General features: G+C 43.1%; 1 protein-coding gene across 2 annotated transcripts in view; it reads left to right on the top strand.

Moving 5' to 3' along the window:
• The window catches only part of LOC126092430 (YLP motif-containing protein 1), a 639,037-nt gene that overhangs the window by 488,739 nt on the left and 129,600 nt on the right, over positions 1–20,698 (top strand). For both annotated transcript variants that reach the window (XM_049908029.1, XM_049908028.1), the window contains exon 4: positions 15,046–15,189. In XM_049908029.1, the coding sequence (XP_049763986.1) occupies positions 15,046–15,189 (144 nt within the window). The remainder of the gene's footprint in view (positions 1–15,045; positions 15,190–20,698) is intronic.

Genomic DNA, 20,698 nt, shown 5'->3' with positions numbered 1-20,698 from the left:
TCTAGGTAATCTGTGCAACTGAGGCTTTCGATTTTAAAATAAAAAAAATTAAATTTAACTGACAAAATAAATATGACACAGCAATCTGTTGCCAATCGACAGACAAAGAAGTCAAGAACGTGATGTCTGTTCATAGTTCCGTGCACCATATCAAATGAAATTGTAACTACTCGTTTTATTATACAATCTTTCATTGCCACTTTAAATATCATCCGAGGCATTTCAGAACACTAAAGTGATTTACTACAGTAGATCAACTGCGACGGCAGACCCCTTCAAACTGAAGCCTATAGCGTACTCCTTTGCCTGAGAAAAATACAGTTCCTCAGCGCCTCGATAATTACCGCCATATTCGTCATATTACTCTTCTTCACCATACTACATTATTTTATCAGAATTATTCCACTGAGGTGACGGAAGTCACGGGACACCTCCTTTTGCCAGCCATAGTGTAGCAACTCTACGTTGCATGGACTCAGTAAGCCGTTGGAAGCCCCCGGCTGCAATATTGAGCTATACTGCCTCTATAGCCGTCCATAATTGCGAAGTTGTCGCCGGTGCAAGATTTTGTGCACCAGTTTAGCTCTTGATTATGTCCGATGGAGTTCACGTCGGGCGATCTGGATGGCCAAATCATTCGCTCGAATGGTCCAAAATGTTCTTCAAACCAGTCGCGAACAATTGCGGGCTGGTGACACGGCGCATTGTCCTCCACAAAAATTCCATCGTCGTTTGGGAACACGATGTCCATGAATGGCTGCAAATGGTCTCCAAGTAGCTGAACCTAACTAGGACCCAGTTCATTCCATATAAACATTACCCACACCATTACAGAGCCACCACCAGCTTGCACACTGCCTCTTCGACAACTTAGATCCGTGGCTTTGTTGGGACTGCGAAACACTCGAACCCTACCATCAGCTCTTACGAACTGAAATCGGGACTAATATGACGAGGCCTCGCTTTTTCATTATCCTAGAGTCCAACCGATATGGTCACGAGCCCAGGAGAGGCGTCGGTAGTCTGCTGCCATAGCCCATTAACGCCAAATTTCGACGCACTGTCCTAACGGATACAATAGTCGTACATCCCACATGGATTTCAGCTGTTATTTCACCCAGTGTTGCTTGTCTGTTAGCAGTGACAACTCTACGCGAACACTGATGCTCTCGGTAGTTAGTGAATGCCGTTGACTACTGCGTTATCCGTGGTCAGAGGCAATGCCTGAAATTTTGTATTGTCGCCACACTCTTGACACTGTAGATCTCGGAAATTTGAATTCCCTATAGATTTCTGAAATTGAATGCCGAATGGTAGTTGGAGCTAGACGCAAGGGACATTTCAAGTCGTTAATTCCCGTCGGGCGGCCATAATTACGCCGGAAACCTTTTCAATGAATCACCTGAGTACAAACGACATCCTCGTCAATGCACTTGCATTTTATACCTTGTGTACCCGATACTATATATGCATACCGCAGTCCTATGACTTTCGTCACCTCAGTGCACAAAGATGAAATGACAGTATGACTGTGTCTTCCACCAAGGTCATCTCATGAATTAATAACTAATTATTAAGATTTAACTTTATCCGGCTTGTCAACAATTTTCCTACTGTTTTTCAATACGTATTTCATCGCAGAGTCTCAGTCTTGATTCAACAGAATCATTCACACGCTCCTAGCCTCTCTGCCTGACCGTATGCCATGCTGGAACATGTTATATGTTCATCTCACTTTGAGAATCGTGCCTGTAACAAAGAATACGGCTCAGTGATAAATAAAATGATAACAAAGTGCATAAACGCCACAAAACTCTATCATACCTCACTTTCACAGTTCAGTAATGGACAATCCGATGCGAATATTTGTTCACACGACAAAATATACAAATAGCTTCCAAATTAAAGAACGAGATGTTTAAAAACTCACACTGAAACGCAAACGGCGATCACTTCGCACACATGTGATCTATATGTGACAGTTCAAAGCCCTGCAGTTCGTATAGAGGTGTGGGCTAGGACCACTAGGATGACAAGTTAGTTGCAGGCCTGGACTTCTCGTGAGGATCGGCGGTCTATTGTCGCGACTGAAATCCGTTGGATAATCTTCCACATGATCATCATAGATATAGGCCCTCGCATGTGCTACACGCAGAAGTTTAACCGAAATAAGATTGATCCGTTTCAATATCTTTGTTGCTCAGTGTCCTTCGGCGACGGCGAAGTATAGTGATGCATTGTTCATCACATCGCATTAATAGTATCTCACGTAGAGGGCTCTTCGGGACTTAGAAATAAGTCAAGCTTGTACAGTGTATACAGGGTGATTTTTACCCTGTGTACAAACTCTAGGGATTGACTGATGAGAGGATACGGAACAAAAAATGTCTAATGAACTTACGTCGGTAAATGCATGGTTTCCATGCTAGAGACCATTTATTCGATCGTACTTTGTTACAGAGACTGCGGTCTAATATGCGCTGTATTATACAGCCATAGTTACAGTATGCATTATTTTCTCCTAGAGGGTGGTATTGTTCCTCATACGTCATGCTCTGACGTCGTCTCCTGCCATAGTCATTGATAATGTTGTGTGACTTCTCTTGTTCACTCACCTTGTAGTGGATGTGATACAGTGTTGTGCACAATGGTTCCGAATTGAGAGCTTGCCGACAAGGTGTTTACTTACGGGAAGGTAAATGGCAACGGGTGGCGGGCAGTGAGTTTTTATCAGGAGATCTGTCCCCGCCGACAATAGCCACAGCATTTAACGTTTGCAACAGTGTTTCGTGAATGCTGAATGAATACAATGTGGGCGATTTGCGCGTCGTGTGTTCCTCTGCGTGAAGACTTACAGACAGTTTCTAATTGTAGCACTTGTCTTGCTGCGTTACACATTCAACTTACGATTATATCTCATCATGAATAGATTATGGATGCATTTTAAATTTAGACATCAATTACATGAAATATAAAAAAATCAGATTTTTGTTGCCTCCGGAAGCCATTAGACTGGCAGTCTGCAACGGGGAATGTGATCCATGAACCAGTTTAGTCGGTTACTATGTAGAGATGAGAAAAGCACGTGTTGGATTGCACACAGTTAATCTTTTGGTGCTAGTGGAAAGACTGATGGAAAAAAATTCGCGTTTACCACTGGCAAACATAAATGGAGTGTGCCCAAAGCTCTTCTTCAACTTTTGTGTTTTAATGCGAAACAGGATACGAACTAAAACGTAATAAAGGAAATGCTTCTGCATCTTAAGTTTCTCTGCCTGTTTCTAATAACGTAGTGCCAAATAGTCCTCGCAGCCATGAATTGTAGATAAAGGCAAACTGGTTCGTCGGACGTCATTCAGTTACGAAAATGGCTGCTACCGAACTTTATGATCAGCACGGGGAATGTCTGGCAAGTCAGACATACCAGCAAGATTACTCCGCCATGGCTTTATAGATCGCGATGTAATATCTCTGTTTACAGGCTCTCAGCAACGCTGATAAGGCAGCTAACTTAACACCATTCTTGACCTCCTTAGCTACAGAAGCGATCTCCTTTATCGTGAAGTAATTCGGTCACCGTCGTTCCGTTGCGCGTGACCGTAAATGAGGGCGAGAGAGATGCACAGAGTTTGACATAGTTTGAGAATGCTTGCCCTGGTAACCTGCGTCATTTGACGCATTTATCTGCTGTTCAAACTGCAACATACTCGTCTTCCGTTACTTCATCCGGGAAATCTGATTGCTGGAAACAACAAAAAATTCACACGCGGATTAGCTCAAGCATCAGTGAGTGACCACAGAGTTTAATTGAGAGAATACAATGATCTTCTGGAATTACGGAGTTCTAAACCTCGGACGGCCACTTTCATGCCTCCACTTGCCACGTAACTTCAGCGAGTTGCGTATTTCCTTTCGACTTCAGTGAACACACGCACCAGCAGTGTTTACACTGTATCAGAGTTTCAAACCTGCCTCTCAGATTAAAACTGCGTTCTGGAGCGGGACTCGCACCCACAACCGCGACTTTCGCTTCAAACGGTTCATTACTAGTCCAGCTTACTCAGTAAGAGCTTAACCCGTTAACGTCAATGTTAATCGTTGAGATCTTACAAGGGAAACATAAGACCTGTTAATAGCTGGTTTTGATGAGTCGTCGGTATATTGTAGAGCGTTGGAAACTTAAGATCAAATAAGCGAGGCAGGATAGATAACATTCCATCGGAATTTCTATAATCACTGGAGGAAATGGCAACAGAACGACTACTGACGTTGGTTTGTAGAATGTATGAGACAGGCGTTGTACCATTAGACTTTTAGAAAAACATCATCCATACAATTCCGAAGATAGGAAGGGCCGACAGGTGCGAGAATTATCGCATAATCAGCTTAACAGCTCTTGGATCCAAGTTGTAAGAATAATATACAGCAGAATGGAAAAGGTTCTGTTAGATGACGATCAATTTCGCTTTAGCAAAAGTAAAGGCACCAGAGGGACAAAAACGTGGTTCAAATGGCTCGGAGCACTATGGGACCTAACATCTGAGGTCATCAGTCCCCTATAACTTAGAACTACTTAAACCTAACTAACCTAAGGACATCACACACATCCATGCCCGAGGCAGGATTCGAACCTGCGACCGTAGCAGTCTCGCGGTTCCGGACTGAATCGCCTAGAACCGCACGGCCACCGCGGCCGGCAGCAGAGAGACAGTTCTGACGCTGTGGTTGATAAAGGAAGAAAGAGTGAAGAAAGATCAAGATATGTCCGTAGGACCTGTCACCCTGAAAAAAGCGTTCGACAATGTCAAATGGTGCATGATGTTCAAAATTCTGGGAAAAGTAGGGGTAAGCTATAGTGAGAGACGAGTAATATATATGTTGAAGAGCCAGGAGGGAATAATAATAAGAGTGGACGACCAAGAACGAAGTATTCGCATTAAAAGGGTGGAAGACAGGGATGTATTTCGCCCCTAACTGTTCAACGTATAGATTGAAGAAGCAATAGCGGGAATAAAAAAAAAAAGATTCAAGAGTGGAATTGAAATTCAAGGTAAAAGAATACAATAAGATTTACTGATGACGTTGCTATCTTCAGTGTAAGTGAAGAAGAATCGCAGGATCTGTTGCACGGAATGAACAGGTTAATGAGTACAGAAAATGGATTGAGACTAAATAGAAGAAAGGGGAAAGCAATGATAAGCAGCAGAAATGAAAACAGCGAGAAACTTAACATCGGAATTGGCGATCACGAAGTAGGTGAAGTTAAGTAACTCTGCTACCTCGGCAGCGCAATAACCTATGAGGGCCGCAGCAAGGACCACATAAAAAAACCGACTAGCATTCCTGGCTAAGAGAAGCCTGCTAGTATCAAACATAGGACTTAATTTGAGGAAGAAATTTCTGAGAATGTATGGTCGTGAGACATGGACTATGGAAAAACCGGAACAGAAGGGAATCGAAGCATTTGATATGTGGTGGTACAGAAGAATGATGAAAATTAGGTGAAATGATAAGGTAAAGAACGAGGAAGTTCTCAGCAGAATCGGCGAGGAAAGGAATATCTGGAAAACACTGACAAGAAAAAGGGACAGGATGATAGGATATGTCTTCAGAGACCAGGGAATAACTTCTGTGGTACTAAAGGGAACTGCAGAGAGTAGAAACTGTGGAGGAAGACAGAGACTGGAATGCATCCAGCAAATGACTGACGACGTAGGTTGCAAGTGCTACTCTGAGACGAAAAGGTCGGCACAGAAGAGGTATGCGGGGCGGGACGCATCAAGCTAGTCACTAGACTGGTGAATAAGACTTACGAAGAAAGAAAGAACGAAAGACAAAGGGATCTGTTCTGAGTACCTGACTACTTTCAGGAAACATTCCTCACACACAAAGAAAGAATATGTTATGTGGACATGTGTCCGGAAACGCTTACTTTGCATGTTAGAGCTCATTTTATTACTTCTCTTCAAATCACATTAATCATGGAATGGAAACACACAGCAACAGAACGTAACAGCGTGACTTAAACACTTTGTTACAGGAAATGTTCAAAATGTCCTCCGTTAGCGAGGATACGTGCATCCACACTCCGTCGCATGGAATCCGTGAAGCGCTGATGCAGCCCTGGAGAATGGCGTATTGTATCACAGCCGTCCACAATACGAGCACGAAGAGTCTCTACATTTGGTACCGGGGTTGCGTAGACAAGAGCTTTCAAATGTCCCCATAAATGAAAGTCAAGAGGGTTGAGATCAGGAGAGCGTGGAGGCCGTGGAATTGGTCCGCCTCTACAAAACCATCGGTCACCGAATCTGTTGTTGAGAAGCGTACGAACACATCGACTGAAATGTGGAGGAGCTCCTTCGTGCATGAACCACATGTTGTATCGTACTTGTAAAGGCACGTGTTCTAGCAGCACAGGTAGAGTATCCCGTATGAAATCATGATAACGTGCTCCATTGAGCGTAGGTAGAAGAACATGGGGCCCAATCAAGACATCACCAACAATGCCTGCCCAAACGTTCACAGAAAATCTGTGTTGATGACGTGATTGCACAATTGCGTGCGGATTCTCGTCAGCCCACACATGTTGATTGTGAAAATTTACAATTAGATGACGTTTGAATGAAGCCTCATCTGTAAAGAGAACATTTGCACTGAAATGAGCATTGACACATTGTTGGATGAACCATTCGCAGAAGTGTACCCGTGGAGGCCAATCAGCTGCTGATAGTGCCTGCACACGCTGTACATGGTACGGAAACAACTGGTTCTCCCGTAGCACTCTCCATACAGTGACGTGGTCAACGTTACCTTGTAGAGCAGCAACTTCTCTGACACTGACATTAGGGTTATCGTCAACTGCCCGAAGAATTGCCTCGTCCATTGCAGGTGTCCTCGTCGTTCTAGGTCTTCCCCAGTCGCGATTCATAGGCTGGAATGTTCCGTGCTCCCTAAGACGCCGATCAATTGCTTCGAACGTCGTCCTGTCGGGACACCTTCGTTCTGGAAATCTGTCTCAATACAAACGTACCGCGCCACGGCTATTTCCCCGTGCTAATCTATACATCAAATGGGCATCTGCCAACTCCGCATTTGTAAACTTGCACTGACTGCAAAACCACGTTCGTGATGAACACTAACCTGTTGATGCTACGTACTGATGTGCTTGATGCTAGTACTGTAGAGCAGTGAGTCGCATGTCAACGCAAGCACCGAAGTCAACATTACCTTCCTTCAATTGGGCCAACTGGCGGTGAATCGAGGAAGTACAGTACATACTGTGAAACTAAAATGAGCTCTAACATGGAAATTAAGCGTTTCCGGACACATTTGTGTGTGAGGAATGTTTCCTGAAAGTTTGGCCGTACCTTTTTGTAACACCCTGTATAGGGTTACAGTTGAAATGAGCGGAACAGACCCTTTTGGTTGCTCTTCCTGTTTTACTGCTTTTGTTAACACCGATAAACCGAATATAGGACTAGACTAAATTGGGACCGCTCTATCGACTGGACACGTAAAACGTAGCTTTAAAAAATTATTTCGTCTGTAACGGGTAACAAACCGATGCTTTCCGTTGACATTCGGTGTCGCATGGGGGACTGACGGGCAGTATTTTATAGGGCTGAGCCCAGCTACACGCTGAAAAAATAAAATTTCAAATACCTGCCGAAACACCAGAGAAAGCACGCCTGATGATTCTTACGGGAGACACGCTGTATACGCCATAGATCAGCGCCGGCCGTGGCATGCCAAACCTCACCGTGCTGCACGTGCGGGCCGAGGCTCGGCCTGTGTCGCCATTGCTCAGTTCTTCCCGGAAGTACTGTGCTCGTTACAGCGCGACATTTCGTTCAGTATTGCGGTGTGGCAGTTTTCGGTCGGCACAACTCTATTCAGTTCGGTAGAATCACCGTGTCAGCGTTGTTTACCCTTCAATATTTTTTTGAGGTACGAATGACGTTCACAGGTCTTGTTTGCAAGAACATGAGCCAATCTAACGATCTAGCATTTAAAAATGAATGGGAATGACAAACGAGACTGATGATAATTCTAAGCGCAAATAGTACATTTTCTGAAGTTGCACGCAGTATTCCACCGTCACGTCCACTGTCTTCAGTGGAATCGAGCGAAGAGTATGGGAACCTTATATATTACTGCAAAATACGTTGGTTAAGTCAAAGGGCATGCCTAGGATGATTTTTCGAATAAAATTCGCTAAAACATCCGAAATGGGTTGCATACCTCGCATTTTAAATGGACTGGACTGCACACTGCCCACAGTAAGACACTGCAAGGTGAGAAACAACCCATTTGTGATTTGATGGAGACGCTTTTACAACGAAAATCGCGTTGTACAAGAGACAAATTCTGACAAATAGTCCAGTTTCCTAAGTTGACTAACATTGAAGAAAACTCATGGTTTGAGGAATTTATTATTGCCTCGAACGAATTTGAGGAGACTGCCAATCTTATATCTCTTTTCGAGCTGTTCTCGAGACTGTTTGCCATTTCAGTTGTGAGCGCCCCTGTCCATGAGCAGGTATAACTTATTGGTCTATGTAATTCCCGTTTTAACGACAGATTCTTTTACGTTGAAATTGTCGAGGATATGCTCATTGTTTTTTCCTTGGGTAGTGTTTCCACGTCTCCGTAATGAGGTTGCAGAAGTACTACACAGTTTCAGTCAACATATATGTGTGTGCGAAAGAACTTTTTTTCGAATATGAAAGTAAGTATGCCATGGTAATATGGTAACCTGAGTGCGTCAGTGTATAAACTGACAGTTTGTACTGTATAAAAGTTGTATTATGTCCCCAGCGTACCAAAAATAATTGTATGAAACTGAAAATTTGCTTCGTCTGCAAACTGTGTTTCTGAGAAATATCTAATGAAGACGTATGCAGTGTTACTGCATTGCCGTTTAAATAGGCGCGTTCACAGTTTCCACACCTGCCCCTCCTTCTGCTCAGACAATGTGGCGCTATGATGGGGAAAGTGTGCAGCCGGGCTGAGCACTATTGCACACGAGCCAGGCCACAGCTTGTGAACCAAATTCTGGGCCACCCCTGGTATAGAAAATGCTGAATTTCGTAATCACGAATAAAGAGCCTTCCAGCAATTCACATTTGATGTATTTTAGATTGCTCGACGGGATCTCTACAAAACATGTCTCTCAACTGACGTTTAGCTCGTGCAAGCCGCCCTGTTGTTAGCATACGTGCTCAAGCTTGCATGGATGCATTATTACGATTGCACAAGCTTGCATAGTTAAAATTCGATCAAGTATCAGTCAGGTTATATATGTCTGATGTTTGGGCAAATTTATTCTATACATCCTCAGGCATGCATGTACAAAACACTTACAGGCGTATTTACCAAAATCAAGTGAATAGTTAATTGAATCTGTAGCTTCATAAACAAATGGCCATCTATCTAGTCAGACTGTAATGAACTTACAAATACTGTCTCAATTAAAATAAAAAACGCATGAGTAGGCCTTTGAATGTGTGTATCTAGAGGCTTGGAAATTGTATGTAACAATTTTTGCAGAATGCTTAAAGACCTAATACGAAAAAGACATCTGGAGTTGACTACATTCCCTCAGAAAATTTTGAGATACTTACGAGAGCCTCCATGACAACACTATTCCATCTGGTATTCAAGATATATGAAACAGATAAAGTAACTTAAAATTCGAAAAGAATGTAATAATCCGAATTCCAGAGAAAGCAAGCGCTGATAAGTGTGAATCTTTCGGTTTCACCATTTTAATAAGTAATGGTTGCAAAACAATGACAAAAATGATCTACAGGAAAATGACAAGAGGAATACAAGTCGACTCTGTGGAAGATTAGTTTAGATTACAGAGAAATTTAGGAACATGAGAGGTACCTTACTAGTTGTCTTACAAGACAGGAAAAAAGCAAATCTAAGTAAATAACATTAGTAGATTTAAAGAAAGCGTTAGACACTGTTGATTGGATTACACTATTCGAAAATCAGAAGATAGGTGGGATAAAATAAAGTTGGTCTGCAGTTTCTACATTACGTATTCTGCAGTTCTAAGAGTCGAAGGACATGAAAGGGAGGCGGTAGTTGAGAAAAGAGTGAGGTAGGATAGTGACATACACCCTGTAGATTGAAAATTGGGAACGGAAATCAAGAAGAAATTTGAAAAGGGGTTAAAGAACATGGAGTAGAAATTAAAACTTTGAGGTTTTGCAGATGACGTTGCTGTCCTACCACAGATGATACAGGACTTGGAAGATCAGCTAAACGAAATGGATGGTTTCTTGAAAATAGCGTGTAAGATGAACATCAACTTGTCATGAAATGGAATGGAATGGAATGAGACAGTAACAGTAGTAAAGGGCTTTTGCTGTTTGTATCGGTAGAAAACGACCTAGGGGAAGATCAGTTTGGATTCCGTAGAAATATTGGAACACGTGAGGCAACACTGACTTTACGACTTATCTTAGAAGAAAGATTAAGGAAAGGCAAACTTACGTTTCTAGCATTTGTAGACTTAGAGAAAGCTTTTGACAATGTTGACTGGAATACTCTCTCTCAAATTCTAAAGGTGGCAGGGGTAAAATACGGGGAGCAAAAGGCTATTTACAATTTGTACAGAAACCAGATGGCAGTTCTAAGACTCGAGGGACATGAAAGGGAAGCAGTGGTCAGGAAGAGAGTGAGACAGGTTTGTAGCATCTCCCTGATGTTATTAAATCTGTATATTGAGCAAGCAGTAAAGGAAACAAAAGAAAAATTCGGAGTAGGTATTAAAATCGATGGAGAAGAAATAAAAACTTTGAGGTTCGCCGATGACGTTGTAATTCTGTCAGAGACAGCAAAGGACTTGGAAGAGCAGTTGAACGGAATGGACAGTGTCTTGAAAGGAGGGTATAAGATGAACATCAACAAAAGCAAAACGAGGATAATGGAATGCAGTCGAATTAAGTCGGGTGATGCTGTGGGAATTAGATTAGGAAATGAGACACTTAAAGTAGTAAAGGAGTTTTGCTATTTGGGGAGCAAAATAACTGATGATGGTTGAAGTAGAGAGGATATAAAATGTAGACTGGCAATGGCGGGGAAAGCGTTTCTGAAGAAGAGAAATTTGTTAACATCCAGTATTGATTTAAGTGTCAGGAAGTCGTTTCTGAAAGTATTTGTAAGGAGTGTAGCCATGTATGGAAGTGAAACATGGATGATAAATAGTTTAGACAAGAAGAGAATAGAAGCTTTCGCAATGTGGTGCTACAGAAGAATGCTGAAGATTAGATGGGTAGATAACATAACTAATGGGGAGGTATTGAATAGAATTGGGGAGGAGTTTGTGGCACAGCTTGACTAGAAGAAGGGATCGGTTGGTAGGACATGTTCTGAGGCATCAAGGGACCACAAATTTAGCATTGGAGGACAGCATGGAGGCTAAAAATCGTAGAGGGAGACCAAGAGATGAATACACTAAGCAGATTCAGAAGGATGTAGGTTGCAGTAAGTACTGGGAGATGAAGATGCTTGCACAGGATAGAGTAGCATGGAGAGCTGCATCAAACCAGTCTCTGGACTGAAGACCACAACAACAACATTGCTTATTACTGACGAAGGCAGAAGCATATAATATAGAGATCGACAATAGCAAAAGAGTTTCCGAATGAAAGAAAAATTTTAACATCTATGTATAAGATGATCATAAGATATAAACAAAATTATAATAATGATAGTGGTATGGAACCGAATGGAATCAGGGAATTACATTAAGAAAAGACACACTAGTAGTAGTAGCTGAGTTTTGTTATTTGGGCAGAATAATAAGTGATAACGGCAGAAATAGAGATGATGTAAAATGCAGACTGGCAACAGTAAAAGAAGCATCACTGAAAAATATCAATTTGTTGAAATTGAGTATAAATTTAAGTGCTAGGAACTCTGTCATACAGTATTATCTTGAAGTGTAATCTTGTATGGGAGTGATAGACAGATGACAATCAGTTCATAGAAGAAGATAATCAGCTTTTGAAAAGCATGGCTTCAAACGGATGCTGACGATTATGTGCGTAGAATGGATAACATGTTCAGAGATACTGAATACAGGAGAATGTTTAACTTAACAAGAGCAGAGATTCGGTGATAGCGGCCCATTCTGAGGCCTCAGGAAGTAGTTACTTTGGTAATGGAGGGAAGTGAGTAGGATGGGGGTAAAACCGAATAGAGACAAAATCTTGGGTGTTAAAGAAATGAGTGGATTTACAGATGGGAATAACAGTGTCAGTCATCATACAAGAACAAAGGGCCTATTGTTCTTGTACACAAATATCACAGAACCCCTCTCCTTTCCCCTCCCACAGGCATGTGGCAAGGTCGTTGAATCACAGCGACAGTTTTGGGACAAAGGGTGAATTGTTCTGGTAAGCCAAGGTCACTGGACACCCTCCCTGAAATCTCCCGCAGTGCGCCGACGGCAGCGACGAGGCTGTCGAATTGGGTTGCGCAGCTCCCACCCTGCCACGTGCGTATCTACACCTACATCTACACTGAGGCGATCCAAGTACTGGGGTACCTCCTAATATCTTGTCGGCGAACCTCTCAACCAATAGATATCAAGTTCCTCTCTCCTCCCTCACCTTAATATAAATCCAATTTTCGTTTGAGCTCTGTTCACTGTAATAAAATGAGTATGTTTGTTTGGGGTATTTCTTATAAGCAGACCGAACAATTTCGTTAACGATAACAAGATTAAGCACAGTGTTCCTACCATGTTTTCGATATACCGGGTGATCAAAAAGTCAGTATAAATTTGAAAACTGAATAAATCACGGAATAATGTAGATAGAGAGGTACAAATTGACACACGTGCTTGGAATGACATGGGGTTTTATTAGAACCAAAAAAATACAAAAGTTCAAAAAATGTCCGACAGATAGCGCTTCATCTGATCAAAATAGCAATAATTAGCATAACAAAGTAAGGCAAAGCAAAGATGATGTTCCTTACAGGAAATGCTCAATATGTCCACCATCATTCCTCAACAATAGCTGTAGTCGAGGAATAATGTTGTGAACAGCACTGTAAAGCATGTCCGGAGTTATGGTGAGGCATTGGCGTCGGATGTTGTCTTTCAGCATCCCTAGGGATGTCGGTCGATTACGATACACTTGCGACTTCAGCTAAACCCAAAGCCAATAATCGCACGGACTGAGGTCTGGGGACCTGGGAAGCCAAGCATGACGGAAGTGGCGGCTGAGCACACGATCATCACCAAACGACGCGCGCTTGAGATCTTTCACGCGTCTAGCAATATGGGGTGCAGCGCCATCCTGCATGAACATCGTACGTTCCAGCAGGTGTTTATCAGCCAGGCTGGGGATGATGCGATTCTGTAACATATCGGCGTACCTCTCACCCGTCACGGCAGCAGTTACAAAACCAGAATCACGCATTTCCTCGAAGAAAAAAGGCCCGATAACGTTAGATGTGGTAAATCCAAGCCATACCGTGACTTTCTCGCCGTGCAGTGGGGTTTCCACGACAGTTCTAGGATTTTAGGTAGCCCCAATTCTGCAGTTGTGGGCGTTGACAGACCCTCGGAGCGTGAAATGAGCTTCGTCTGTCCACAACACGTTACTCAACCAATCGTCATCTTCCGCCATCTTTTGAAACGCTCACACCGCAAATGCCCTCCGCTTCACTAAATCGCCAGGTAACACTTCATGATGTCGATGGATTTTGTACGGATAGCATCGGAGGGTACGTTTAAGTGCCAACCAAACAGTAGTGTATGGAATGCCGGTGCGACGTGCGACTGCACGAGCGCTGACTTCCCCGTGCACAGACGAACCCGCTACAATCTCCATTTCTACCTGAACTGTCTCAGCAGCGTTACGCCTTGTGCTCGGTCGGCCACTACGGGGTCTATCGTCTAAACAACTCGTGGCTTCGAACTTCGAAATCATTCTCGCCTCTGGCCAGTGTGGCCAAGCGATTCTAGGCGCTTCAGTCTGGAACCGCGCAACCGCTACGGTCGCAGGTTAGAATCCTGCCTCGGGCATGGATGTGTGTGATGTCCTTAGTTAGGTTTAAGTAGTTCTAAGTTCTAGGGGACTGATGACCTGAGAAGTTAGGTCCCATAGTGCTCAGAGCCATTTGAACCAATCATTCTCGCCACAGCTGCATTTGTCAACGGTCGTTTACCCGTTCGAATCCCCTTCCTATGGCGATAGGCTCGTAATGCTGAACTAGCACATTCCCCATTCTGATAATACAGCTTCACTAAAAGCGCCTTTCCAGGTAACGTCAACATGCTGTGACTGCTGGCGCATCTGATTCTGTCTCTCATTACAGCTCCTTTTATACACGATTGTCATGCGCAGTCACTGACGTTTTGCTGTCCAGCGCCATCTGTCGGACGTTTTGTGATCTTTGTTTTGGTTTTGGTTCTAATAAAACCCCATGTCATTCCAAGCATGTGTCAATTTTTACCTCTCTATCTACATTATTCCGTGGTTTATTAAGTTTAAAATTTATACTGACTTTTTGGTCATCCGGTATATTTGGGAGCTTTTGGTGAGTATTGTTTATATGTCTTGTGTTGCATTATTTCGCAAGGTCTCATAATTATTTGAAAATTAGTAGATTATGTTACCTGTACTTTAGTTACAAAGATGGATGATAGTAGTTCTCATGTTGTTCCAAATGTAGCTTCAAGTATTTTGGTCGACAGAACGAAAAATGAGCTATATGGCATAACAGGATTTCGTAACATGTAAATTAAAACAGATGTGCCTACCAAGTGACCAAGTGTCATAGGTTTGATATGACACTATTTCGTAATCATTTACATATTACATCATTCAAAATGTAGAGATTACTGGTTCTGAAGTTATGATTACCTTGTTAAAGGGTATCTGGGCGATGACTTTCTCTCAATGAACTGAGAATTGTCGTACCCATCTGTTGTTGTACCCATGCTTTCCCAACTGGTCTGTCACATTTCCAGAGAGAAAGATGCAAACAGTGCATGGCGGTGTTGTTTTGCAGGCAGGAGGTGCAGTCGGTACCAGTTCGAGTGCCGGGAGTCTGGAGAGTGCATCGCCATCTACAACGCGTGTGACGGCATCCCGCAGTGCGCCGACGGCAGCGACGAGGCTGTCGAACTGGGCTGCCCGGCTCCCGCCCCGCCACGTGCGTATCTACAAGTACTGGAGTACCTCCTAATATCTTGTCCGACCTCATTTTGCTCGGCGAAGAAAAGCAACAATACGTCGCATGGACTCCACAAGTTGTTGGAACTCTTCTGCAAGAAATACTGAGCCATGCTATGCCGTCTCTATAGCCGTCCATAGCTGCGAAAGTATTATGTCCCATATAACGTTGTATGGGATTAATGTCGGGCGATCTGGATGGCCAAATCATTCACTCGAATTGTCCAGAACGTTCTTCAAACCAATCGCGAAAATCTGGTGGCCTGATCAAATGATACCGTTCTTTGGGAACATCATGTTCATAACTGGCTACAGGTGGCCTCCAAGAAGCCGAACATAGCCATTTACAATCATTGATCGGTTCAGTGGAGAACCCAGTATATTCCGCGTAAGGCATACCACACCATTATGGAGCCATCACCAGCTCGCACAGTGCCTTGTTGACAACTTGACCCACGGCTTCGTGGGGTCTGCGCCACACTCGAACCCTTGTCATCAGCTCTTCCAACTGAAATCGGAACTTACCTGACCAAGTCACGGTATTCCAGTCGCCTATGGTCCAACCGAAATGATCAAGAGCCCAAGAGAGGTGCTGCAGGCAATGTAATGCTGTTATCAAAGGCATTTGGGTCAGCCGTCTGCTGCCATAGCCCATTAACGCACATTTCGCCGCACTGTCCTAAAGTATACATTCGTCGTGAGTCCCACATTGATTTCTGCCGTTATATCTCACTGTGTTGCTTGTCTGCTAGCACTGACTACTCTACGCAAACACTGCTACTCTCGATCCTTAGGCCGGCCGAAGTGGCCGTGCGGTTAAAGGCGCTGCAGTCTGGAACCGCAAGACCGCTACGGTCGCAGGTTCGAATCCTGCCTCGGGCATGGATGTTTGTGATGTCCTTAGGTTAGTTAGGTTTAACTAGTTCTAAGTTCTAGGGGACTAATGACCTCAGCAGTTGAGTCCCATAGTGCTCAGAGCCATTTGAACCATTTTGATCTCGATCCTTAGATGAAGGCGATCGGCCGTTGCGTTGTCCTTGGTGCGAGGTAATGATCGAAATTTGGTATTCTTGGCACACTATTGACACTGTGGCTCTCGGACTATTGAATTTCCTAACGATTCCCGAAAAGAAATGTCCCAAGCGTGTGGCTCCAACTACGATTGCGCCTTCAGTATCTGTTAATTCCCGTCGTGCTCCAATATTCACGTCGGAAACATTTTCACATGAATCAACTGAGTACAAATGACAGCTCCGCCAATGCACTGCCGTTTTATACCTTGTGTACGTGATATTACAGCCATCTGTATATGCTCTTGGGCCTCGCCCACTTGTCTCGTATAAGGTGCCTAAGGGATGCAGCGTTCTCGGAATGCTATACAACAATTCAAGCAAATAACATTAGTAGTTATATTTCAATAAAGCAGACTGACAATACTTAACTAGAAGATCTACGAGTAGTAGACGCAAACGATGGGCTCTTGACAAGTCTTTGTTTGTAACACCTTATCGCCAGTGGTTGGGTCTCTCCCACTCGCCTCGTATAGGATGCCTAAGGGACGAAGCGTTCTCGGAATGCTATACAACAGTTCAAGCAAATAAAGTTAGTAGTTTTATTTCTACAAAGCTGATAGACAGTACTTAACTTGGATATTTATAAGTAATAGTCACAAACGATGGACGACATGCAAACAGTTATGTTCGTCGCTATAGACAAGTCCAGACAAGCAACTGTTAAGGATCACTACTAGCCGTTCTTGTAGCACGCTCCGCGAATACGTTCCACTAACGTCCCTACACTGAGCCGATACTGAGTACTAATGACTGTATACTGAGCCAATCTGTGCACTATGTACGGCCGAGGCTGGCAGGAGCGGTGCTTATGTTCACTTCTTGCAGAGGTCGCTCCTGTTGCGGCGCGGTCCTTGTCAGCGGGCTGTTGGCTGACGTTTCCTCTCGGCCTTCTCTGAACTTCTGTTATTTCCCTCTTTGTTCCGGCACTTGTGCTTACGCCAGAACCTATGTGGATGTTGCTATCCAATGACTTTTGTCAATTCGGTGTACATGTGCATCTCCACCTAGATCAGAGGCGATTAACCCAGACAGCACCTGTGGCATATGTTACGGCAGTTCAGCCACTGGAGCAAGAGAGCTGCAACACAATGTCGTTCGAGCGTCGGACACCAGTCGCATGAGGGTATGCCACCATTGTACTTCGTTATGCTCTGCCCACTGCTGCAACTGGAACGCAGCCGTCGCGTGACTTCCAAGCAACCAACTCCTATGCATTGGCTTTGGCAGTTATGTCGCCACTCTGGTGAGATTCTCGCCGCATTTTGTGTGATTTCATAATTAGTAATGTCTTATTTAAACCTGGTGGTTTGTGACAAACTGGCTGAAACAGTGGAATGGCAACGGCGTCTATACAGTCCTTGGTGAAGAATTATCAAACGAATATGGTTCCCCAGATAACACAAATCCATCCCAGCTATCGCGGCCCGACATTAAATTCCAGCCTAAATCTGTACTTCCCGAAATGGAAATGCCGTGTGGCTAGGGTCTCCCATCGGATAGACCGTTCGCCTGGTGCAAGTCTTTCAAGTTGACGCCACTGCGGCGACTTGCTTGTCGATGGGAATGAAATAATAATGATAAGAACAACACAACACGCAGTTCCTGAGCGGAGAAAATCCCCGACCCAGCCAGGAATCGAATCCGGGCTGTTAGGTATCACATTCCGTCGCGCAGACCACTCAGCTACCAGGGGCGGACACTTCCCGAACTGAAGAACAAACACACTGTGAAGAACACAAAAGCCCAATAGCAAATATCTGCAGCCAACAATGCTTCTACCGACCTCTGTAGTGAGCAGAATACTCTCACAGTAGCAGTCCGAGAAAACATTTTTTACCAAGCTTACTGCCAAAGATAGAAAGCGTGACTACTGAAGCACTATTCTTGGTTGTCGACATTCTAAGCTCCTCCAGTTTATCACATTTATCATCCCACAAACGACTTCATATGCATCACCGCACAGAGGAATGTGTAACCTCAATTATAGATGGCACAACCCACAAAATATAAACCTCCCACGAATGCCAGTATCCATCAGTTATTTTGTTGCAATGTAATGCTTGCAATCAAAATACCTGATTCCGAGAACTCACATCGTTATTTTTAATTTCTTTATATTAAAAAAAGTGTTGAATTGTATCGTATGTAATGGGTGTTAATTTACCGGGTGGTTACAATTAAACTGACGGCATGCCAAGTGCTGCAGTGCGGGCTGTATACATCGCAGGATGCTGAAACGTCATAGGTATGTTCGTTACTCGGTGCGCTAGCGTAGTATGCTGCTACCAGGTGAAAATATAGCCCTAGAAGTGGTCAGAATGTTTCCTGTTTTGACGTCAATATGCTGTTTGTCGCTTGGCGATCCGTATTGACTTCTTTTGTGAAGTGATTGTTGGTGTAAAGCAGGGCCGGGCATGGCACCCCAAACTGCATGCGTGCACGATGTGTGGGCCTCGATGTGCTCGGTCTGTCTCGGTTTTGTTTGATACTTCGCGGAAGTACTCGATAATGACGCGACATTCTATTCAGCAGGGCGATGCGGCGCTGTTTGTTCATGAAAATTCTTAGTGTCTGTTATGCAGTCGCATAATCGCCAGGCAGCGCAAATATGTTATAGGACGGCAGTGCACCACAACCCACAAGGAATTTAAAGATTTAGTTGACGATGAAAGAGAAAACAAGTTGGCGGACCTAAAGAGATGCTCTGTCGCACAGCGAGTCGATCTCAACGATAAAATCATTGTGTTTGTGCCGTTTCTGTTTATACATATGTGCTTGCAGAAATCCAATGATCATATAGTCCGTTCTGTTGTATCTCATTTCTTGCCGGCAACCATCTGCAGCGGCCCGCCGTTGAAAGCAAGCTGTAAAAACAGCGCTCTGAATTATCAGATCTGATAAATCTTTCAGCCATGGCGAGTTCATTATGGAGTGCATTGTTCACAGAGCGGAACTCGTGGTGCCATTAGAGGTACGAAAGGCTTCCGAAATTAGTATTTCACGACAAATAACTTGTCGCATAGCTGACATGGCAAAGCAAAAGCAAAATATCCATAAACTTTGACATGGAAAGACTGTCATGTGTTAAATTATTACGTCACGGTTTTCACTAAAACAGACAGGGGAAGTAACAATTAAAATTAGCAGTTGTACAAAATAAGTGCATTAATCTTTCAAGCACCAAGTCTGCTTGAATATGTCAGTGTTCTAACAGAATAAATACAGTTTGAAAGCTAGTGAGATAAAAGTGCCGAAAATGAAACAAATGCTTCTTGACAAATGAATTATAATTTGAAGCACCACAGCACAAGAATGACAAGATCCAGATCCCAGGGAACCAACTACCAGGAAGACGTCACTCATCTCTCAAAAGGAGGATGATTCTTTTCAGTTAACAACGCTAGATAAAAAAAAAGAGGTTAGTGGTCAAGCACGACTCAATCAAATCCGTAGTTCAGACTTTAAATTGCCCCATCAGAATGCTCAGTCTCTTTCTAATAAGCTGAATGAAAAAGAAATCTTGTTAAACGATTTGAATGATACTTATGATTTATGTTTCACTGAGCACTGGTTGAATAGTAACATGTTAGAACTGACAGACTTACCTCAGTTCAGATTAGCAGGCACATTTTGTAGCAAAATACTCAGGCATGGCGATAGCTGCATTTATGTCAAAAAATTAATCAATATAACCAGATGTGATAATTATCCAGAGAAAGAGACGTAGAACTGTCAAAGTAAAATACAGTTATCATCTGTTTGGCGATAAAAAAAGTTTTTCATAATAATATGGGAGAGCTGTTAAAGAATTTCAGCACTCTCAAGAAAAATGTTTTCATATGCAGAGATTTCAGTCTTGATTTCTCCAAACCGAATAAATTTAAAGATGAAATTAAAGATCTACTGAAGTTCTTTAAATGAAAACCAATTGTAACTTACCCAACTCGTACAATTAGTACTTCTACAACAACCATTGATCAGGTTTTTGTAAGTACCTGCAACACACATTGTAAACATTGGTCTTTGTGATCACCATGCCAAAATACTAACAACAGCTGTTCCAGGAGACTGGAATGGTGTTCACAGATCAAATAACACAGATGAGAAGTTCGATAAATCTATGGTCACACATAAACATTTTTGTGAAATAGCTTTTTGTAAACAAACATCAATGCAGAATCCAATTAATGGATCACAACAGGAATAAAAATATTGTGCCAGAACAAAAGAAAATTATATGAATACCCAGTCCCATTTTTATTAATTATTTGAAATGATATAGTGAATTTGTAGCAAGTTATATCGAAAGCAAAGAAGATGGAAAACAACAATCAAATCGAAAATTACAGGATCAAGACTAAAGCAACCTGGAATATCATCAAAAAAGTAACAGGTACTACTTTTTAGACCACAACA

This window comes from Schistocerca cancellata, chromosome 7 (genome assembly GCF_023864275.1).
Source record: "Schistocerca cancellata isolate TAMUIC-IGC-003103 chromosome 7, iqSchCanc2.1, whole genome shotgun sequence".
NCBI lineage: Eukaryota > Metazoa > Arthropoda > Insecta > Orthoptera > Acrididae > Schistocerca > Schistocerca cancellata.
Note: the sequence above shows the minus strand (reverse complement) of the source record. Positions and strands in the feature narration are given on the sequence as shown.